The 24,364-nt window shown below is 39.3% G+C and overlaps 1 protein-coding gene across 4 annotated transcripts; it reads right to left on the bottom strand.

The window, feature by feature from the left end:
• Positions 1-24,364, bottom strand: Ociad1 (OCIA domain containing 1). 4 transcript variants are annotated; one of them, XR_258601.3, is made up of 9 exons: positions 24,211-24,364; positions 22,826-22,888; positions 22,331-22,411; positions 14,700-14,753; positions 9,813-9,860; positions 8,584-8,719; positions 6,540-6,760; positions 2,891-3,043; positions 1-471 (listed from the first exon to the last, which is right to left on the bottom strand). XR_258601.3 is itself a non-coding variant. In XM_005359336.3 (9 exons), exons 2-9 carry the CDS (start codon positions 22,881-22,883, stop codon positions 434-436), a joined length of 744 nt encoding a protein of 247 aa, XP_005359393.1. In that variant the 5' UTR covers positions 22,884-22,888; positions 24,211-24,364; the 3' UTR covers positions 1-433. The 4 variants fall into 4 exon arrangements, 3 of the variants coding, with proteins under 3 accessions (XP_005359393.1, XP_005359394.1, XP_005359395.1); XM_005359336.3 differs by having other exon boundaries at positions 6,585-6,760; XM_005359337.3 differs by lacking the exon at positions 2,891-3,043 and having other exon boundaries at positions 6,585-6,760.

Here is a 24,364-nt window from a genome sequence, read left to right as displayed (position 1 = left end):
TGATGCGTGTTTTACATTTTATTCACCATAAACATTAAGATGCTAGAGCAAATGCTGAAGAAAGGCCTTTTAAGAACTGATATAAAGCTGAACCCCAGATGTGTGCTCCCCCTTCCCCCGCGGCATGCACTATCACTTGTCTTCACATAGCTTTATCCAGAGTCACAGTCAAATTTCACGAGTCTTTCCCTGTCACCAAGTGTACAAGCCATGGCCTAATACCATCATTCTGAGTGCCCTGGGTCACAACATTTACACAACAGTAAACACTAAAATCTGTGTTTGTAAAGCATCAAATGTTAAATCACACAAACCAGGATTTCGTTTTCAATGTGTTTATGAAGACTGCTGCGGAGTCCAGGCATGCAGGGCGTGCACCACCTGGATGAAGCTGGGTATGGAAGGCCTTCAGTAGGTCCAATGACGGGGTCTCTCACTCATCCCAAGTATCTCCGTATTTGTTTACTTTGACTAGGAAAAAAGCACAAACAATGATGATTCCAAACAGTAAAGGACACCACATTAAGTCTGTTATGAGGATGAGAAGCTGTGCTTGCACAGTGCGAACAAAGTACCTGCGAGTCAACTATACAGGCTGACTACAAATGTCCTTTATCAAGAACTTTACATAGCCCCGCACAATGCCCACCTTAAAGGCCAGAGAGCGGATTAGTAACTTGCCCAAGGTATAAAGCCTTAAAAAAAACCCTAAGATTTGGAGACCTGTTTTAGTCCTAAGTCTGGGCGCTTGCCTTTACAAGTTTACCTCAAAGAGCATGTGGTTGCATATGATAGCACATACGAAAACAAAGTTACCAGGAATCCAAAAAAAAAGCACCACTAATAAACTTGAATTTTGCTTTTCACAAAAATTAAATAACAGAAATGTAGTTAATTCAATCTTTCCTATCAGCTGCCAAAGGACAAGGAGAAATTATAATTACTTCCCATATTCCGCACCTTCCATATTAAAATGTGAAACTTGCTCCTCTGCCTCCTTTGGCAGTGCTGATGGAGCCCAGGGCCCAGACACACTGGGAAAGCGCACTGAGCTGCACTCAGTCCCTATTTCCTCCATTCTTTCGCTTCTCATCTGTGAATTAACACCCGCAGCAAAGAGGTCATTCTAACGTAAAGAAGCAATGACTGCAGTGCGGCTCTTCTGAGAATCTAGAAGTCAAAGCTGCCTTTTTATTATGACACTACAATCACTACACTGCCCGTTCTCCTCACATTTCTCTTTGCTCCTTTGTAACCACACAGCAGTTTTCCAAACATCCGTGACGTGTGGTAATACTGCTCTGATAATATATGCTTTCTATCTTAATTTCCAGTGAGATAAATATTATAAATATAATCCATATAAGCTCAAGCTCAAAACACTTTTCTTTTCAGAAATTTTGAATTTATACCAATGTACCAATGTCCAAATTTCTGCCTAGACTCAAGAACATTTTAGAAAAACAAAAATCACAATTTCATAGCAGGCCTTTTCTTTACATTGTAGTATGAAACATAAGGAAAACCTCAGTTTTCTTCTAGCAAGAAAAGGGCTGTGATTTACTAGTGTGTCACGTACTAGCATTTCAAGAGCATCCAGCTAGAGCTCCAGGTCAAGTGCACAGAACTCTTTCCCTCGCCTAGCAGACTGAGATGAACAGGTAAAAATCAAGGCAACAGCTCCTTCCTGACACGAGTACAAATGCTGTGCTGGGAAACATGGAGTAAAGGAGCAGAAAAAGGGGGGACAGCTTCCTGGCCTCAAGGAGCTTACAGTCTGAGCCACGGTCTATCAGCACAAAGGATGGCCAGCAACAGAGTTTAGTGTTCTAGATCACAAATCTAGCTCAAAGGTAAAGAATTTACAACAAAATTGATGCCTTGTGATTATAAAAGCAGTTGTAAATAAATCAACTATTAACAACTAGACATCAAATCAGTTCTAAAATCATTACAATACTACTAAGGATTGCTCCGTATTTTACATATGGCCCTAGAGAAGGCACTAAGACCTATTCTTATGAGGACAGTATTTACCCATGACATTGTTGTGCTATGAATAGAAACCAGGGTCTTGTACACTTAACTTTTAAATGAGTGCAGAGAAAACCTTTAAGCCCATCCTTGACATCCCATCAAAGTAATCAGTTACAAAACCTAGTAAAAATGTCTCCTTCCTTTATATGAAAAATGTCTACACTTTTACTTTTGTAACATACTGTTGTCCAAAAAAGATTAAATTATAACTTACATTTATTAGTTATAGAGAAAAAGTCAAATTCCTCCTCTAGAAATGCCTTAAAGTGTCTTATTACTCAATTACGACTCCATGATTTTGCCAAAAGTATGACTAATGACCAGCTATCAGTCTCTGGTCACTAAATGTGATTATGTAACAGACACATTGAATTGTTAGGAAAAGCTATCAATTCCCACGGTGTTTCCTTCTAAGGAGAAACACTGTACTAGAGAGCTGGCTTCCTTGTTTTGTGTCTTACTGTTTAGGCTTTTTTTTTTTTTTAAACACCCTCTGAAACACCTTAAAACAGGAGAAGTGGTAACTACGAAATAAGTAAAGTTTTTAAAAATTAAATCAATTTATTATTTTTGTGTGCATGTGTGTGTTGCATCATGCCAGAGGCCATCTTTCTGAAGCTGGTTCTTTTCTCTCCATCACATACATCTCCAGGGATTGAAGTCAGGTTATCAGGCTTGGTGATAGGCACCTTTACCTGATGACCCATTTCGCCCACTCTGAAATAACTATTCTTTTAAAAACAAATTATTTTAGTGAGTAGCTTGAAGAGCTAAAGACACATCAATATCGTAACATTTTAAGCTGACACTTCAGCTTCCGCTCCAGAGTCCCGTGATTAAACTACTAGCATACCTTCTTTTTTGGGCACTCTTTCCTGCACAGGCCTGACTGAGGGGTCAGTCTTGTGTGTTAAAGTTACTTCATAGGACTCTCTGTTCTTACTCCTTAATTCCTCATATGTAATACTTTTTCTTTTGGGACTTTCTTCAAAGTTGGGATCAGGTCCTAAAACAACAAACAGTTAAGAAGTGGTGATAAGAGGTAGATACGTCTAAAGTGACTAAATTTTGCAAATGCTTTTTACCTAAAACCGAAACAGAAAAATTAAATATTACTATCACTCCAAAGGCACTGACTTCCTCTAAGACAATTGCGGAAGTACAATCTCTCCTCCTTGTTCTTCTGAGATTTACAATTAGTATCAAAATTTTTATAAACTCAGCCACAGCCAGAAAAAGATAAAAATGCTAAGATCTAACAGTGTGCCTTACATTTACTAAATGCTAGAGTCATTATACTGTGTATAGAATTAGAGTCTACTGGTCACAACTAAACAAAGTTTTACAGTAAATCATATTAATATTTCTATGGGCACATACTACCTAAATTTTTTTTTACTATGTTTAGGGTAGTTAAACAAAAATATTTGAAATAACCATTCCATGGTATGAAACAAAGTGGGCCTGAGTCCACTGGTCTGACACCCAGTACTGAGGGGGAAGACAAGGTCCATGTTAGCTATGTGTTCTCTTCCATACGAGAGAATCTATGTGTGAGCAGCATCAGGGTCAAATACGCACGTTGTAGAGTGGCCTCTCTACAGCTGACGAGCTCAAATACACAACACAGTTTAAGTATATAAATAGCAAAGATTCACAAGAGCACTTCAAAAGGATAACTGATGATACCTTCAGAGCTCACCTACTCACGTTCTATACACCTCACTGAAAGTACTGGCCAGCAAGGGACAAAAACAGTGCATGTTATTTTAGTAAAAAACTAACTAAATTTTGAATCAATTTTCACAAATTTATTTAAAACTCCAGTGAATAATCAGAATCTTCTAAGTAGCAAATAATAAATAGCATTTTCAACTCTAATCTTTTATCTTGGTAAATGTATACTGCATCAACAAAAAGAAACAAGAGTTCAATTTATAATTTGTTCTAATATGCCATGATTAGAAACTCATTTTTCCTGGATCTTACATTAACTTAAGAATAATCTTACATCGATTTTAAACACTTGTATTACATCGGCGGTAAGCAACCAGTGAACTTGCATTTCTAAAGTGCCAAGGCAGCTGGAACTTTACGGGACACTGCTGGGTCTGCATCCTCGCTCATATAGCCATCAGCACGAGTCCTTGGGCAAATCACTAAGCATCTCTGAGTCTAGCTTTTCCCAGTGGTGAAAAACTTGAATACTGATCTCTACAATTCCTTCCAGGTCTAACTTTTTTCTTAGGCAAAAAAGAAACACTTTATTATTCCACTGTTCTGTGATAAATGAAATCACGACCAAAGAGAAGACTGATAGGTATTTTCTCCAATGGAAATGTTCTGGCTCTGCACTGAGAATGTACTTTACTGCTTTGTGAATGTGAGTAAGACCTGGAAGGAAAACGAAAGGAGCAAAGCACTGCCCAAAACTAACCAACTACCCGTGGCAAGTTTTCTAACAGATATGGCAGAATGCCTTCTACTTTAAAAAGATCACTAAGTTTTTGGGATTCTAGAAAAAGAAAGCTAAAAAGTGGTCAAACAAGACAAAAGGCAAAAGAAGGTGCCCTGGAAGGAAGGGCAGCAGCTGGGCAAAGCAAGGCAGCTCCAGGACCCACAAGGGGAACAATGATAACAGTGTTAAGTTTGACCTAGAAGGAAGGATGACAACATACATACAAAACCCAGAAGTGGATGGTATGGAGGGCATTAAAATGATATTAAATATGGATCATGCTCACTTGTGGGTAAAGATCAAAATAACTTTTATCTGCTCTTATATGGGGAAAAAATTAGAACACAAGATTTTGTTGATGAAAATGGTAGGAAGGATGCACAACACTGCAAGGAAAGAGCTGGTGCATGCCTAGGCTACAGGAAGAATGGATCAGAACACAACTGAAAAAATGAAACACAGTGAAGGACAAGAACAGCTGCTGTCAGAGCTACAGCGGTATCTTTACTCTGCCTGTCTCTCTTCTGTTCTCATGTGGTATCTGGTGCCAACCAGAGAAAGCCGGAGGCCTTAGGATTAAAGTATTCAACAACATTCTCCTGAACTCAAGCCTTTTATCTTCTGCAACTGTCACTTCCCTTCCGCCCAAACTTCCACTATAAAGCTTTGTATCCAGTAAATCTTCAGTGACAGTATTCTACACTGCCACATCCAAATCAGGTACCACATGCACGCAAGGATACTGAGCAACTGAAGTGCTACCAAGGCCACAGAAACTAACTTTACATTTCATTTAGTTCTAACTAACTTACATAGCCACACTTGGCTTGTGGATACTTTATTTATTAAAGCTATCTAAGTCCCTTTTTGGACCCTCTTAAACATCCCTTAACTTATCATCAGTTTCTCTTTTTCAATGCACCCTTCTCTTCCTCCCTCTCTTTAACCTATATGGAGATTCACTCTAGATTCAAAAGGACAAAAACAAAGCCAAGCCCCTAACTGTTGTTAAGTTAGCCTTCAAAATGATTCTCGAAGCATACTTTACATAGGTCCACAATTTCTTATCTAAGTCCTTTGAGTTAGAGATGTCACAAACTTGAGAAATATATTAACATATATAGTATCTTCAGCCAGGTCAGGACAAGAATGCCTAAATAAACATATCAATAGTTCTATAACAAAGTATAGGAAAAATCATTTTAAATAAAGCAAATAAAGATCACAATTTGCTGCCAAATGTGTTCCAGTCCTAACTTCTAGTTTCCATGGCTCTTGATGTTTTAGGGTTTTTAGACAAAAAAGAGCGGGTCTGTCCTTCTGTTTCTAACCCCTATCTTCCACTGTAGAGTAGAATGACAGGAAGAATCTAACATCTGTTTGTTCAATTTACTCTCTGCCAGCATTGTCCGGCTATTTCATCTAATCCCAACAGTGCTGTCTCCATTCAAGATGAAGAAATACAAATTAGTTGACAACGACTACAAGATCATATCAAATTTTAAACATAACTTACATCCTGGCCTTAATCCAAAATTTTTACTTCACACACACTGCACTCTGAACTTAGTATTGACACAAACTTCACAATGCACTTTCCAGTGGATTTCCCCATGCAACAATTCTATAAAGCAGGTAAGAATTTTTTTTCTTATAATTACAGGCAGGACACTGAAAGCCTTTAAGACCAGCCTACCAAATATAACCTATACCTTCCTGGAGTCTCCACTGCCCACAGACAGTAACCTCTTATTTGCTGTTCCTCTACATCTGGAACATTTTCAACCACTGCAAAAACCTATGGCTAAGTTTATCCATCTATTTCCGTATCCTCTAAATAACTGAGTTTCTTAAGGATAAGAACCAGGCCTTGCTCATCTTTATCTTTTCCATCCCTAGCAAGAGTAGCTGGATGAGTGAAGAATCAGGTGAAAAGAACAAACATGTTGAGTCAGGCTGATGGATGAAGCTAGGCTGACAGCTAACGGTAGCACACAGAAGAGATATCCAGCAGAAAAGAGCATCAAATAAAGTGTATACATACGTTGGACCAATAAATGCTGAAATTCATTTCAAGAGAAGTTTCTACCTTGGGCAATATGGTCAGTAATACCAGTGGGAGTGGATTCATTCATAGACGCACTAAATGGAATTGGCTCGTAACGAGGAAGCGCCTCCTTTTCTATGCTGTCTGCTGCAGGAGATGTCACAAAGGAGGACTGACCACTCATATTTGAGTCATATCTTGATCTTTGAGCATAATGCCTGTAAAAGAACATCATAATACGTAAGAACAAGGACTTTAGATTAATGTATAAAAATAAGCAATGAGTTTCTAGTATCATAATTTTAAACTATAAAATTAATAATTTTAAATTATTTATAAATTATCCATAAAAGCAGCCAAGCTATGTCCTGTTCCACTTTAGCAACTAAAAAATGGTCACTAACTAAATATGATGGAAAACATGGAAATCCCAGTCCTGGGAAAGCTCAGATGGAGGATCCTGAGTTGGAGGCCAGACTGGGCCATAGCATAACTGCCTCAAAAGTAAACAGTCATTGAATGAAGGGAAATAGAAAAACATATATTCAATTTCTAAGTATTTAGCTTTGGAGGGTAATTTCATTGTGTGTGTTAAGGCTCTTACAAAGAAAAACATCTTTCAGATGAGGTTTCAATCAATGTGTCTATGCATCCATTTAATGCAGAGCTTATTCCACAGCTGTAGTCCATAGAAACCATGACTTGACGATATAGACACAGGTATTAGTCTCATAATTCTCACAGGTAAATTTCTCATAAAATTTACATTGTTTCCACTATGAAATAATTCATCAGTCTGATTAATGATCTTACTACTTACCTATTTACCTACCCATACAGTTATTTATATTTTCACAATACAAAATCTAAACCACAATCTGAAGAATCTCAGCAATGGGTTAAACACTGCTTTATGAGATTTAGAAGTCTGAAATATTTTTGTTGTTGTTGTTTTGAGATATCTCTTTGTACACCAGGCTGGCCTTGAAACACAGCTCCGCTTGCTCCTGCCTCCCAAGTGCTGGGATTAATGCCATGTGCAATTACATCTAGCTTTAGAACTCTAAAATTTTTAACATTTCAAAGTGCTTTGTTTTGGGGGACAGGATGTAAAGATGTAGCCCAGGCTGGCCTGACACTTAATTCTCCTGCCTCAACTTTCCAAGTGGAAACCTTGCCATGTTATCATTCTGCAAGATTTTTATTGTAGTTGTTTCATTTTCAAAACCACACTGCAGAAGTTTGAGTACGAGGATAAAATGTGACAATCACAACCAGCACTACTAATCTCTTATACTATTTTTATTGGCATAAACTTATATATACATTATTTTATACTTTTATCTTTTAGTTTATAAAAAACATTTCACTCAGATGCTTCACAGACTTTGCAGTTATAAAGTACCTCACAATACTCACGATTATACATAACATAATCTCATTCATTACCTCCTCTGGACAGAACGCTGATTTTAGATTTTCCTCTACTTAAGGTTGTAAACAACCTAGAGCCTATGGGGTTTGCTTTTCCTTTTTATCTGATTTACAGCTTTGTAAATAACAAATAAACAAAAACTTCAAAATACCTGTATCAATTTACACCAAAAATTTATTTAGGCACCAGTTCATTTTGTAAGTATATACCTTAAGAATTCTCTCTGGTTCTTGGTATGAGACAATCAAAGCAAACATGTATTCCAAGTTTCAAGAAAAATGAACTTTATGCTAAGTTTATTTCCCTAATAAGCAACAACAACAACAACAACAACAAAATGGCTATCCATTGGGAGAGATTAACAGAATCTGGTAACTTGAAAGAAGTCCAAAATGCAAATAAGTTAGCAAAAGAACTTGCCAAATTGAATCAAAACAAAAGTCCTTTAATTCTTGGACAGGTCATAAAGAAGCCAAATCTTGTTCTACTTCATAAGGCAAAACACTTCTAGACTGGAGCAAATGGCCATTCCACAGGCAGAGCTCCAGGTCTTGCATTCTGTTTCTTAAAAACCAAAACCCTAAGTGGAGCCGAGAACTGACCTACCCAGGTGGGGAAGAGCGCCTTGCTTGGCCTGACCGCAGAGCTTCTCCAAGGGGGGAGTTTTCAAGATTCTTGAACTTTTCTTGGCAGGTTTTCACATAAGAAAGCTTCCCAGCAAAGTACCCCATGATACATGCAACTGATTTGCAAAAACAAACAGAAAATTATGTCACTGAATGGGCCTTTTTAGGCAATTTTTTCTGAAACAACATTTTTAAAAAGTACATCTCAAATATCTCTAAGGTTTTAGAAACATTAAGATTAACTTAAGATGATGATAAAAGATAAAATTCAAACAAAAAAGTCTATGATATAATTCGCTTTCCCCAAAGTAACTCAGTCCAAGTAAAGCAGCATTGACAAAAACAATCCCAACACACCACACTTCATATACAGGAGCAAGACAGAGAGAGATGGACAAGTAAACAAATAGGTTCTAGTCATGGGGACCTGGGCATTTGTTTTATTGTAAATTGGAACTGTGTTACAAGCCCCAACAATTTCAAAAGATTGCTTTAAAAACAAAACTCAGTATAACAAGTCCATTAAAATAAAGAATTACAAATTCATTAGTAATTATGACATTGCTGTATCATGTATGTTTCCAATAAAAGAGAAGCTACCCCAAAAAGTTTCATAAAGATCATATCCATTTTCAAAAGAACAATTTAGTTTCTTTTTATCAACCACAAAGTGGAACATAAATTAAAGAGGGAAAAAGCCAATTCCAGACATAATAATCTGGATTAGCAGAATATCTAGGTAACTCCCCTTTTACTATAAAAAAAAGCAAGAACTTATTTTCACCAGGCAGTGATGGTGTACACCTTTAATCCCAGCACTCAGGAGGCAGAGGCAGGTGGATCTCTGTGAGTTCTAGGCCAGCCTGGTCTGCAAGAGCTAGTTCCAGGACAGGCTCCTAAGCTATAGAGAAACCCTGTCTCAAAAAAACAAAAATAAATAAATAAAAAGAATTTATTTCAAGAACTGTGTATAAAGTAAAATCAAATGAAAAGCAATTTTATATTACAAAAGGGGGAGAAGAGTCTTTTAACTAACACAGGACTTTCAATGCTGACATTAAGATTGTCAAGCAGTGAACTTATTGAAAAGCTCAAACAACTTGATTTGTGGCAGTATATAAACATGTAATATTAGTAACTTGAAATATCTGATTTAAATTTAATCATTTGTAAAAATGGAAGGAAAAACACAGCATTGTTCATACTTACATATAAGTTTAGGAATGGAGCCGTATTTTGGATGACTTGACAGGATTCCTAAAGAAGAGTGAAGTATTTCTGAGTAACACTGTCAGAGAAGGAAAAACCAGTTTCGTCTATCTTAAAACAGCAACTGCCAACAGCAACTCTGTGTTGTGAATTCAGTGTCAACAGAAAATGTTCTAAATGTCAAAACACTATAGTCTACTGCAATAGGTAAATTCAGAAATGACCACTTGTCACAGTCAAGAGACTATAAATATTTCTACCTACCAAGATCAACAATAACAAACACTTAAAAGATTTAATCAATTACAGGACTAAAAATTATCCCAGAGTCAGAAAGAACTCTAATCAAACATATAAAACCAGGTCTACACTAAAAACTAGAAAACTGACCAAGGAATTCATATGAATATGAAGAAATACTTCATGTTCAAGAAGTGAAATGTTGAACACTGTGAAGAAGGCAGTTCTCTATAAATTCACCTACAAACTCAAGGTTCCACATAAAATCAAAATATGCTTTCCTTATTTTAAAAACTGCATGCTGACACAAACAGCCAAGGTAACATTGAAGAATAAACTATCATCAGGTACCAAGACCTACTGATAAAGTAATAGTAATTAAGACAGTCATTTAGATGCAAGAATAAGATGAACAAAGCCAAGAACTCAGAATGGTCTCATACATAATCTGTCTTCTAAGAAAAAAAGCACCAGTGCAGTGCAGTGAATAAAAACCGTCCTTTCAGAACAGTGCGGTCAGTGGCATGGACCTTGAGTCCGGGCGGCTTCCAATTTTAATTAAGAAAGAAAAAGCTTATGGAAAAAAAGTGTAAGCGATCACCTTCTTATCCAGGTAGACAAAGATTTTAAATACCTAGAATACAAGAAGTAGTTCATCAATGATGGGCTAGAGATAACCATGGGGACTTTATTTGCTCATTGTATGCATGTGTTTGTGGTTGCATGGCATGGCAAGCACAGAAGACAACTGGCAAAAGGGGCTTCTGAGGACAGAACTCGGGCTGCTAGGCTTAGCAGTAAGCACATGTACTCTCAAAGCCACTTCGCTGACCCAATCATGGGGATTTAGCTGTAAGCACTGTCACTAAAACCCATGTCATTGCGCCTTAGTAGTACACAGACTTGAACTGGGGTGTAGCTCAGTGACAGAGCACGTATTTAGCAAAGGTCTGGGTTCAATTTCCAGGTCCACTTACAAAAAAAATGTGCACATACAAAAAGCCAAAACCGAACTTTAACATTTCTAAGACAAATGAAGAAAACCAACGTTAATAACGTGAGCATAAGACAGTAAAAATTAGTCCTTTTGTGCTGCATAGCATTAAAACAGCACCATATGTAACAGCTTTCCAAAAGCATGAAAAAAAATTGAGCAAGGCTGGGTATGTCACTGTGGAAATGAATAAAAAGAACGCTTCAAGAACTGGTTAATGGAGTGAGTGAGGTGCGTAGGCACATGCCTTTACCCCCAGTGCGTGGGAGGCAGAAGACAGCTTCATCTCTGAGTTCCAAGGCACCCAAGGGCTACACAGTGAAACCCAGTTGGAATGCCACCACCCCTAAAAGAAAAATTGGTACTAATGAGTGACATTGGTCAAAGATAAAAACTGCCCATCAAGTTCGAGCATCACAGAGGTTATAGTGATGACCTTTGACATTTCTAACAATGATAAACATATGAAAATGAATGACACAGACTACAATGGATTAAAACACATAAATAGCCAAGCGCTCATTCATGAAATCAGATTTGAAACAGTAGAAAACAGTCAGAGAAACATGAAAGGAGGCTTTTCCTTTTATGTTCTCTATCCTTTCTTATTAGATCAAGAACAAAGGGGAACAGCCAGTATAGCACGTCAAGCATAATGTACTACGGAAAAGATGCTATTAAAATATATGTCTTTGAAGATCTTGTCTGACTCCTTTCCCAAAAGCCTGTCCTTTCTACCTTATCTCAACTGCCTAGGATTTCATGTTACCACGGTGTGTGTGTGTTGGGGGGGGGGGGGATCTAAAACATTTTCCTCTACACACCATAAACCAAAAAGGTAATTATTCCTTCTTCTAGTTCTAACTTATCTATTTAATTGTGTTCCTGATTTTGCCCCTACACCTACCAATACCCTTTTGGAGTGGAGTGCTGGGGTGGAAGAAGGGGCACTGGCCTCACACATACGCCTTCCCATCAGTCATGTTCCTCCTTCCTGATACATGCTTCCTTTGCTTTTACCCTGAATCACTTCTTTTAAAGATTGACAGCTACCTTCTTTGAACACCTACATCTGAGCATTTCACGACATAATGTTTCTTTGCTGCAGCCCATGTTCACATGCATGTTCCTTAGGATGACTACCTGCTACAGCCCATGTTCACATGCATGTTTCTTAGGATGATTACTACAGCTCTTAAATTTCTTTTGTACAAGTCCACACCTAATTCTGTTTATTCTTAGTTAAGCGGCATGCTGGAGTGCCACATATTACATGACAAACTGACACTGATTTCTCTGTTGACCCCTTTGCCAGTTTTTTCTTTAAATTAATGTGACTAAATTGTTTCCCCCAATACAGAGCCTATCTTAGGAAGGAAACAACTTAGTTTGGAGTGCATATAAATGTATATTCCATGTTGTTTCCATGTTTAAGATTTTGATCATATAATACATTACACTGAAATTATTTGCAGATTCTTCCAATACTTTTATTACCCTGCTCCTCAGATCCCTCCATTTTAATCTAAATCCACTTTGTGTGTACTGGGCATGGTGACAACCCTGAGGATCAGTCCTCATCTTCCACCTTGTTTGTTTGAGACAGGGTATCTCTCTGTTTATCCCTGCATATGACAGGCTAACTTGTGAGCTTCCAGGATTATCCTGTCTCTGTCCATCTCACTGCAGAACCCATGGGATTACAGCCATGTACTATGGCTCGCAGCTTTGCATGGGTCCTGGGGATTCATCTCAGGTTCTCAGTTATATGATAAGAACTTAATCCACCAAGCCCCAGATCCTGCCCTAATCCATTTTATAAATGGTAACAGAGATTGAGTACTAGGCAAGAACTCTATCACTGTGTTACACCTCCAACACTAAAACCAGTTTTATTTTTCTATGACCAAATGAACAGTCAAAGCACTATAATCTAGTTAAAGTTAAAATGGGGTTGAGCAGGTAATTCAGCTGAGAGAACGCATGCATGCCCACCATGCACAAAGCCTGGGCCTGACTCCCAGAATCCCAGAAACAGGTAGAAACATGTCTGTATTCCCACACCTGAGAGGCGGAGGCAGAGGGCTTAAAAGTTCAAGGTAATTCTTATATACTGAGTTAAAGGTCAGCCTGAGTTACATCACATTCTGCTTTCTGACAGTAAATTTAAAAAAATCTCAAACACATTCTGTCATATTCACATTTACAGAGGAGCTAGTCAACAGATTTTTAAAAATTGTCTGGAGTCATATTAACATTACCACAACTTTCTGGACTGCTTCTCTGCCAAACATGCAGGTAGAGGATACAACAGGCCAGTAATTCATGAAGTATATTTAACAAGCAATCTGCTGGCTGCACCACTGATACATTAATATTTAACCTAAACTCAATCCCACACAGATAACTGTCCTATGTAAGCCAACCGAATTTAGCCTCTTTGGGGACTACTAACAAAAGATTACCATGGGCTAGAGACATAGCTCAGTTTGTAATCCTAGAACTGGGGCTTGCTGGCCCTCCTGCCTACCCAGGCGAATTCTAGGCCAGTGAGATCATGTGTGGAATGCTTGGAGAATGACAGACAAGGTTGCACCTGTGTGCACATATAGACATATTAGAGACCCTTGAATATCTAAGCTATTTAAACAGTGCTTTGCCTGTGTATCACCTGCACACAAGGTGCCTGCAGAGGCCAGAAGACGGAGTAAGGCCTCTGGAACATGAGTCACAAATAGTTGTCAATCATCATAAATAAGGGTGTTTGGAACTGAACCTGAGTGTTCTGCACACACAAGTTCTCTTAACTGCTGAGCCATCTTCTAAACTTTTTTTAAATGTTAACTCATTCTTCCCTATTCCCCAAGATGAGAAGACAAAGCTAGTTCAGGGAACTAGGGAACTACAGGTATGTAAGCCAGTGCACAGGAGTCACATTAAACTTGTAAAACAGACCGTGACGTTGACTCGTATGACGGGTAAGAGCCTAAAATCTGCATTCTAACAATCTCTAAGTAAGCACACTGCTCAGCTAGACCAGGTTTGATATTCTCCTTGCAAACTAGCCACAAGGATTGGCTGGTTAGTTTTTAATGTACGTCTGTGTGAGTGTAAGCCATATATGTTTCCTAAAGCTGAAGTTTATATAGGAACTAAACGCAGGTCTTTTGGAAGAGTAGTAAGTATTCTTAACCACTGAACTATCTCTTCAGACCTATCAACAAATGTTAAAGTACTTTCCTGCTTTTGTAGATTGTTAACATCAAATTCTCTGGTTGGTTGGGATTGTTTGTTTGTTTGTTTGTTTGTTTTTGAGGCAGGGTCTCAAGTAGCCCAGGTTGCCCTTTAACTTCTGAACTTTCTGCTTGTTTCCCAAGTGCTGGGATTACGTGTATGTGCCACTAGTTTAAACCTGAGGGTTTCCTGTACATAGACATGTACTATAACAATTAAAATACATACCCAGCCCCAATGCCATCAAATGTCAAATCAATATAATCAAGTGAGTGGGTCCAGACAAAATTCTTCTAATACTGTATAAATTTATCAATGACCATGCTTACGAAGATAATGTTTCCTTATTTAAAAATCAATATAATAAGATAAAGCAAGCTATCCAAAATGCTAAATAAATGTAAAATTTAAATGCTTACCTTTACTAATTAATCCTTGAGTAATCAACATACTTGTGGCCGCCAATGGCACAGCTATGGGAAGAAAAAGAAGTTATAAATATCAACAAAAGGAAAATACTATTGAGTACACCAGGAGATAAATTAGTATCAGTAACAGCACAACCCTCAAGATGAAGATTCAACAACCAAGATCTCTAAAGCTGCACTATGCACACACAGTGAAAATAAAGGAGTATTTTCAGAAAATATTTTAATTCAAGAAACCACCTAGGTTTAGGTTCTACTAGCAAGTCATTAAAATAATCAACTAAATAAAATAATCAACGAAAACAATGAAGTAAAACGACTAGAAATCACTTCTGAAGTAAAAGGGAAAAAGGCATGCTTCAGAAGCACACTACAAGAGCCACTCAGTACTAAGTGACAACCAAATTCCACAGTCTAGGTGCCTCAAGTGAATGACCTCCTTCATATCAGATAGCACATCTTTACAGGAAGCTTTATAAATGTACATCTTTACATTTACATCATCATCAGGTCTTCACAGGAAGCTCGTATTGCTACCATTTACAAAGGAAGCTTGGAGATGTTAAGAACCTTACTTACCTAAAACCATATGAGACCATCAACATCAACGTTAGGTCTCACACCTAATGAAATATGACTAATAAAAGATCCTAAGATTTCAGCCTCTAAATTACACTGTGTGAACCAAGACACAAAATATATTTGATCATGTGATTAAATGGTAGCTGGAAGAATGAAATCATGCATTAAAAATATTTCTTTCTTTTTTTTTTTTTTTTTTTGGTTTTTCAAGACAGGGTTTCTCTGTGGTTTTGGAGCCTCTCCTGGAACTCCCTTTGTAGACCAGGCTGGCCTCAAACTCACAGAGATCCGCCTGCCTCTGCCTCCCAAGTGCTGGGATTAAAGGCGTGCGCCACCACTGCCCGGCTAAAAATATTTCTTAAAAGCATATGAAAATATATAAAAGATGCATATTAACCTATAATTCAAAACAATTTGTAACTTAGAAACAGCTATGAATCATTGCTCTCCACATCAGCCCTAGGTTCTCTGCAAGCATGGCAGTTGGTCCTAGACTCACTACCTTGGCAAGAAACTAGATCTGGTAACCTGACCGTAAACAGTTCCCTAGACTGACAATAAATTGACCTAAATAAGTTCTCGCCTGTTTGTACAAAGAGTTTAGACTGAATACCCACTTCCTGTCTGGGAGTCTGCAGTTTCAGTATCAGCCAGCCTAACGTGCCTCTGTGATCAGTCCCCAATAAAAACCTGGCTCTGTTTCTAATGAGCATACATGATAGATTCTCAGATGCAAGTGTCCAGCTTCCTCTTAATTCCACCAATGCTCCTTTACCTAATTTTTCTTTTTATATTTTAGCTGTAAATTATTTTGAGTTAAAATAACATGCACCTGGTGATTGGCACACTCTATAACATCCAGAGAGTATATACCAACTATTTAACTGCTGTCTAAGGCAGAAGTACCCTAAGATAAAACATGAAAAAAAAAACAAACTTAGCCTTTTCTAATAAAATGCTACTTATGGACACAAAATATTAACAATTAATTTGCATATGTAATCAAACCAGCCTTTTTCTCCCAATCATTTTAGTATAAAAATTTTTTAGCATATTAAATACAAAACCACATTTGGTTCATGTCTGTGGTCAGCTCGACTCCTGTCTAAAGTATGTGGCAATTAAAAAACAAAAATAATTAAATATTTTAACTACCACAGAAATTTTATGATCAAGATTTCTAACTCTGCAATCAGACATCGACTTTATCATCAAACATAATTCGCAGCCATCCTAAGTAGGCCTTGGTGGTTTACTATTCTACTTACTGACAGGTTTTACCTTTGCTGGAAAACGCTTTCTTTAATGCTGGTTAGAATGCCTTCGTGCATTATAATCTAAGGGTTTTCAAAGAACAAATCTCTTTGAAATTACAGCATCAGCTCATCTTGGTTCAAGGACTGTAATGGACAGTACTTTCCTGGCTGACACAGAGTAACAATCCTGGGAAGGGGTGCTGGCGTTACTATCCCATGTACCACCATGCCAGCAGGCGTTTCCTCTCATGCCATGAGGGGATAATGGACTAGGCTTAAGTTCTGCCCAACTGACAAGATCTATTTTATGTCACAAAAATAGTCAGCTGAAAGGGGCTTTGGCAGTTACCTGGTCTTTATCCTAATCACAGTGCACTGGTATCCAGAATGGACAACTTACATGCCCAAAACAACACAGGTAATTATGGCTGACCTGAATCAGAACGCAAGTTCTCCGGCTCCCAGGTCAATGGCCTTTACCACAGTACTATGAGAAACTACTCTAGTCTGTAAACAATCGGTTTCTTCTTGAAGTAAATCAGTATTACTGACAGCCACTGTCCATATCATATCTATCAAAAGCATTCCCACAGTTCCTTGAGCTTTTTTCTCCTTACAATTGCAAAATGCTACTACTGCTCTAAATCTGCAGCAGTTTTCACCAGAAAATTTAATGCATTAGTCAGAATGTATATAAATGGATAAATAGCGAGGGGGGGGGAAGAGAGCCACTTAATAGATAATCACCATTTGTAAAATTAGAATTGAATTAATTCCCACAACAGTTCCATGAGATAGATAGCTATCATCCCCATTTTGCAGATAAGCAAACAAGGACATAAAGAGAAACTTGCCCAAATTTCACAGCTCTTAAAGTAGATACTTGGGGCCAGGTGGTGGTAGCTCATGCCTTTATTTCCAACACTGGGGAGGCAGAGGCAGATTATATCTCTGTGAATTCGAGCCCAGCCTGGTCTACATAGTGAGTTTCAGGACAGTAGGACTGTTTCACAGAGAAACTCTGTCTTGGGGGAGGGGGGGGTATATACTTGGGACTTGAATCTAAATAGTAAGGTAAGAACAAGAATCTATGCTTTTGTCATTGATCATGTTTTCTAATTTGGAAATATATGGCTATAACAGGACTCTTCATAAAGAGAAGTAAAAAGGGTATCTACATCCCAGAGTGAGCATTCATACATCAAAGAAAGGTTTCATCCAAGTTCAGTTTGTGAACCAGTGTAGTTACTGGTATAAGTATCACAGCTTAGATGGAAAGGGATCCTAGCAGGAGACAGTCAAGGAAAATGAGCGTTAGGGCTCGGGTAGAAGAGCCCTCTGGCAATTGAGCACAGGCCACAGCAAGCATAACAGTTTACAGCCCTGCTCTAGGGAAAGGCTTCCCCAGTATAACCACATCTAGCAGGAGAGGGCTTTCCCCAGCAACGTTCTTACAGCTTGACTCCAGTGCTCAGGAGTGTAGCAACTCTGCTCTGCTAGGTGAAGGTTTCCCCAGTGACAGTGTTACAGCCTGTTCCTGACTTCTCCCACAAAGTTATAACAACTGGTGCTGCTAAGGGAAGGCTCCCCCAGTGTTACAGTGTTAACAGTCCCACTCCGCTTCCAGGAAGGGTGTCTTCACCCAAACCTTGTTCAAGAGATTATTGGGAGGGAAGAATCCAGGAGAGTGGCTGCCTCTACTGGTATGAAAGAAGAGCAGCTGAAACCTGAACAGGCACAGGGTTTAGGCAGGGCTTCTTAGGAGCAGAGTATTCCCAGAGAGAAGAGGGATTGGTTAGTTTAGTTGAAATCAGAGATAGCTGATTTCAGAGCCAAACTGTGTTTCTTTCACTAGCCTTTTTGAAAGCTTTTTGGCTCTAGTTTTGGGACCAGGGCATATTTCTTTCACTGGCTCTGATTGATTCTAGGGACAAGGTATATTTCTTTGGCATTGGTTTCAGAGTCAGGGTGCATTACTTTGGTTCTGGGTTCAGGGCTAAAGTATTTCTTTCACAGGTTCAGGTCTCAGAATCAAGCTGTTTCTTTCACTGGCTCTGGTTTCAGAGCTGGGTGGGTTTCTTTGGCTGGCCCTTTTACCCTACGACTGAGAGCTCTTTATAGGGGCATGAGTGACTCAAAAGGTAGCCAAACCATCAGGAAGTCCCCTGAACAATAGCATGCCACCAGCAATATGGTTGACTCACTGACTCCCATCAGCAACTTTTGAGCAGCAACACTATCAAGAAATCCCCTTGACTTTATCCAGGCTATTGCCATTGATGTTGGTTACACAACACAAGTAGATATCAAGTTCCTAATGTGGAACTCTGGTTGCATCACAAAGAAATCAAGCTGGCAATGTCCTCCCCTAATGGCTAACATTTGTAGTGCCAGTCAGCTTTATGCCAGAGGATGAGAAAGAATTATAGCTCAACAGTCCTGGTGGCTATGCAAGCAAGATATAATTGCTGCTATAATACTGGTATAACTAATATGGGTGCAACCAACAACTTTGCAGGTTAATTTATTTTTTTTTTATATTTATTTATTATGCATACAATATTCTGTCTGTGTGTATGTCTGCAGGCCAGAAGAGGGCACCAGACCTCATTACAGATGGTTGTGAGCCACCATGTGGTTGCCGGGAATTGAACTCAGGACCTTTGGAAGAGCAGGCAGTGCTCTTAACCACTGAGGCATCTCTCCAGCCCTTTACAGGTTAATTTAAACCTACTCTACAGGACTATGTTTGATACTGTTAGCTGGGCACAATTGTAACTAAGAATATCATAGCCCCCAGTAGGGAGACTATGACTATTGTTTTGTTAAACATGCATGGTAAAATTGCTTCCTAAACATTTGTATTCACGCTATAGACTGCTGCTACTGGGGACCATATTAAAAAGAAACTTCTTTTACAATAATAGTGATTTCTGTGGAAGATGAACTGATGAGACTGTTGCTATGACACAGAGGCTCATCGCTCAGAAAAATATCTTTCATTATACCCTCCAAGGAGCTGACATCAAAAGAAGAAAGCCAGAAAGAATGTTAAGAGTCAGAAAGATGCAGTGTAGCTGGCTGTTTCCTCTGAGTTGGAGAAGACCACTGCCAGCCACAAGAGACCATCAAGAGGCCTCTTTTCCTGGAGGCTGTAAAGGTGAATAATTCAATGTGGCCTACCATGTATTGGACACATGAGACTCTTCAATGATGCAGCTGCCCAAAGCTCTACCATGTTCCTGGAAGCAATCTCAAGAAACTAACTCTATGGTTCACCAAGCAAGATTTCAATGGAATCCTTTCTTTATTCTATCAGTGTTATCCCAATCTAGGGTAATCAGGTGTTTAAGTCTCTCCATGGAAAATCATAGAACACTACTAACACACACACATAAAATACAACTCATGCAATCTATATCTGATGCAAATGTGAATTCATACATCATTCAGTAATTCTAAAGGTTGGGAGCTGCTGTAGTATACAAGATGCAACACAGTAAAACTTTATGTACAGAGCCTTCTTAAGATCAGGATTCTTGTGTTGCTGCTTGTCTGTTTGCTGTAGCTTTGGCTGGTCTGGAACTTGCTGTGTAGACCAGGTTTAGTGTTGGAGACTATCCAGTGGTAGAGCTCATGAGGCCCTGGGTTTCATTCCTAGCACCAGGAATTAGTGGTAGTGGAGGAATCACAGAAGACCAAAAAAAACAAGCAAACAACCAATTCCGCAAGGGATTGCTTTCTAAGGTAACAGTTACCTTAATGAAGCAGTCTTCAGATCAATGAGCCTGCTTTTAAACCAGGAGGAATATAGTTTACAGATGTCAAAAGGTACAAAAATTACATTTCCAAGGTGTTCTAATTACTTTAACATTCTGTTCTGATCAACAGTCACAAGCCAATACTTTCCTTAGTAAAATAAATTCCATTACTCATTTGCATAAATATGCATGTCACATACGGCATTTTATATCTGAGAAAACAAATGTTAAAGTACAAAATTTCCTATTATATAACTATTAAATTCTCTTGGTAATTACATGTTTAATTTCCTATCATCTGGTTACATAGTTCGAAAGTTTGGTGTTATTACAGAGAACACTTAGTTCATATCTGTTTTAAGAGTCTAAAGCAATCCCATTAGGAAGGCAGAGAGAGATCTCTGTGAGTTCAAGGCCAACCTGATCCACTTAGTGAGGTCTGGGGACATCTAGGGTTCTAGCCCATAAACCAGCAAAAAAACAAAGTCTAATGTTACCTATTAATCTTTTGTCTAGTAGTCCACCTAGAAGTTCAGTAGCAAGCTATTTTCCACCTGTCCTTATTTCTCTCTCTAACTTGGGGCTGTAATACATTTACTGTAATAAAAATGTATTTTATTATTCATATATCACTTTCCTATATATGAAATCCTGCCTATAGATCACTTCCCTTCTATACAATTTAGGCATAATATTACAGCTATTTCAAGTGACACACAAAGCATAAATTTAATCAGTTAAAAATAAATCTGGATCCAATAGTATCCATTAGCTTAATGCATTATCTTTTGAACCCTACATACCAAGCCTAGTCTTTTTCATGTAGACTATTGCTGTATAGCACAGGGAGATCTTCAACTATATAGCTCAGGGCCAGTCCAAATTCAAGATCCTTCTGTGGACTGGGATTACAGGGTTTCCTTTTTCTTAATTCTGTGTCATTAAGACTTGAAAACACATGAACTCCTAGCAGAAAAGAAGCAGAATAATCACATATGCAAGGCTAGCCTGGTCTAGTTCCTTTGCGGAATTGGTTGTTTGCTTGTTTTTTTGGTCTTCTGTGATTCCTCCACTACCACTAATTCCTGGTGCTAGGAATGAAACCCAGGGCCTCATGAGCTCTACCACTGGATAGACTCCAACACTAAACCTGGTCTACACAGCAAGTTCCAGACCAGCCAGAGCTACAACAAACAGACAAGCAGCAACACAAGAATCCTGATCTTAAGATCTGTAGTCAGAAATTCAGAGTTGATAGTACAGTGACTCCTCACTACAATTGTCACAACAGTCATAAATGTAAGAGTAAACCCCAGAACAAAAGGCTGTGGTTCAGGCAGACCTGATTCCAAGGCACAGTGATTCACTCACTAACGTGTAACTCAGGTGAACATGTTCAACACCTCTTAACCTTAATTCCTTCAATTCTATTTCTTTCATTTTTTTTTTTTCCATGACAGGGTTTCCCTGTGTAGACCTGGCTGTTTTGGTACTCTGTAGATCAGGCTGGCCTTGAACTCACAGAGATATGCTTGCTTCTGTGTTCCAAGTGCGGGGATTAAAGACATGCGCTACCATCACATGGCACAATTCTATTTCTTTAATCTCTTTCAGTAATAAATAACCATACTATGCCAAAAGTGCCCCCAATATGTTCTCCATGTAACTATCATTTCAAACATAAATTTAAGTCACGTTTGTAGGTGAAGGTAGGCTTATGCTGATGGAAAACCGAGGACCAGGGCAGAAGAGATGGCTGGCGATGCAAAGCCCAGGACCTGAGTTCCGACCCCTGATGCTCATCTAACAGCCAGCATGCGCACCCCAGCACAGGGAAGCCGAGACAGGAAGATGTGGAACTCGCTGGATGGCCAATTAGTCTAGGTTCAGTGAGAAATCCTGTCTCAAAAAATAAGAGGAAGAGGCGCCGAGAAGGACGCCGACCACTGCCCTCCACACACATGCACACCCACACAAATATACACAGGGACTTTTTTTTAAGTTCACAAAAAGGATAACTCACATCTGAACCAGAAGCTTTCTTCATTGCACTCCGCAAAGACTCTCCTTTCTTCCTCTGTCGGTATGTAATCAGCCCCTATGTCTTTTGGAGAAAAACTGGAAGTCATTTTCTTAAAAGCCTGAAAGTTAGCTTTGTCTACTAGTAATAAGAACATCTAAAAACAGATAAATAAATAGACAAATAAAGCGATGAAGTAACTGGCTGGTCAGCTTTTTAAAAAACGCTGACCTCCAACAGAATTTATTCTTACTACCTGTTAAGACAGGCTGAACACACTGATAAATGAAAATACAGAAAACCAACCCCCGCCCCGCTCAGATAATGAGGAATTTTACGACCGCAACAAGACCCCGTCAAAGCAAGGATGAAGCCCTGTGGCTGCGCAGGCAGACATCACACCCGTAAAGCCAGCCCAGCTGCTACTGTTACTCAAGCAACTAAAATTTCCTTACACCGAAAGCGCTACTAATTATAAATATTTAATACGATAGTTACGGGGAATCGGTCTTGGAACTTCAGCATTCGGCTCTCGAAACTCAGCCCTCCCGTTCATAGTTCCTGCATCAAAGACATTCATATCCAAACATTATAAGGTATTAGAATAGGTTCAATATCTATAATCGGTCTACCTGCCAGTCAACAGATATTTACTTTAAAACATTAAACTTTGAAAAACTTGTTTCATGTGCATGGATGTTTTGTTTGCACGCCCGGTGCCTGAGGAGGCCAGAAGGTGCTGGAGCTGCAGATGGTTGCCATACTGTGATAATGTGGGGGCTGGGAGCGGAACCAGGTACCCTGGAAGAGCCAGTGCTCTTCATTGCTGAGCCAGGTCTTCAGACCCTGCTTCAAACCGCTACCTGACATAACTTCATGAGGAAAATGGTCATAAACCTACTATTTAAACTAATTATTCAATTCGGCCCTTTAATTGAAAAACAGGTATACAAAAACAGACAAAATTTCTCTTCTAAGGCGAGGTTATTTCACATTATTCTGTACCATGGTTCAAAAAAAAATAGACAAACAACGCCCCCCCCACGCACACAACTATGTCCAAATGGTTGAGAAAAAAACCCACGCCATTTCTAGGCTTTCAATTAATCAAAAAAAAAAAAAAAGCCTGCATCGTCTCCCATAACTCAGCAGTCAAAAAACAACGACGTCACAGTCTCTCTATAGGTAGCTGCTTCCTAACAGCAAACTACTAATCTTCTAATTGTCCCTGCACCGGCCGAAAATAATCTTCAAATAAATGCGATTTTATATCCAAGCGCATTCCAGGAACATATACTGATATTTCCTTCGTCTTGCAGACCTAAGGATTTCAGATAACGAGTAATCTCCACGTTTAAACAATAGCATAAAAACGTGGTATGAGATGCACGATGCCAACAGCAAAGTGCCTTTCGGTAATTCGTTTAGCGACTAAGAAAACACTCCATCCGTCAGAGGAAATGGTTTCATAAAAGGTTTCTTGCTGGGATGAAGCATTCCGAGGAATGCTTCTCAAATTGCAAAACGTACTCTTAAAAAAAAAAAAAAGAAAGAAAGAAACATCTTCCCCAGAAAGGTTGGAGAGCCGTGAGATCAGTCTCAACACTACATCGTACAAAATAATTACAAAATAAAAAAAGGCTCAGGCGAAGCCTGGCCGTGGCCGCAGACTCCAGCACTCCTGCCCCGCACCTGTCACCCCACCTTCCCCACCCCTCCCTGCAGGCCCTCGCCGCCCGGGTCCCCCCGCGCTGCAGCCGAGCCGAGGCCCGCAGCACTACCCGACGCCTCCAGGCAGGAAGATGGCGGAAGGTGCGAGGCGATGGCGGGCGAGGGCGGGAGACTGGCAGACAAGCTGGGGACCGCTGAGCCAGCACACCCACCTCCTCACGATGGAGGTGGCAACGCGGCGAGCACGAGCCCGGGCAGAGGCCGGCGGAGGACCCCGGAGGCAGGGACCTCGGACAACGCCGAGAAGTCACCCAGACACAAGTCCCCGCGGATCGCGACCCGGAAGCTTTGCCTTCGGCAGGAAAT

Source organism: Microtus ochrogaster, linkage group LG1, assembly GCF_000317375.1.
Source record: "Microtus ochrogaster isolate Prairie Vole_2 linkage group LG1, MicOch1.0, whole genome shotgun sequence".
Lineage (NCBI taxonomy): Eukaryota > Metazoa > Chordata > Mammalia > Rodentia > Cricetidae > Microtus > Microtus ochrogaster.
This window is presented reverse-complemented; position numbering and strand designations above follow the sequence as displayed.

What these genes read in the sequence shown, in the direction of transcription:
- Ociad1 (XM_005359336.3), bottom strand. Translation starts at nt 22,883, where the DNA reads ATGAACGGGAGGGCTGAGTTTCGAGAGCCGAATGCTGAAGTTCCAAGA. An exon ending in AGAAAGCTTCTGGTTCAGAT is followed by an intron (nt 14,754 to 22,330) that starts GTGAGTTATCCT and finishes TTCTTCCCATAG; the next exon opens with CTGTGCCATTGGCGGCCACA. An exon ending in CTCCATTCCTAAACTTATAT is followed by an intron (nt 8,720 to 9,812) that starts GTAAGTATGAAC and finishes TTTGCAAATCAG; the next exon opens with TTGCATGTATCATGGGGTAC.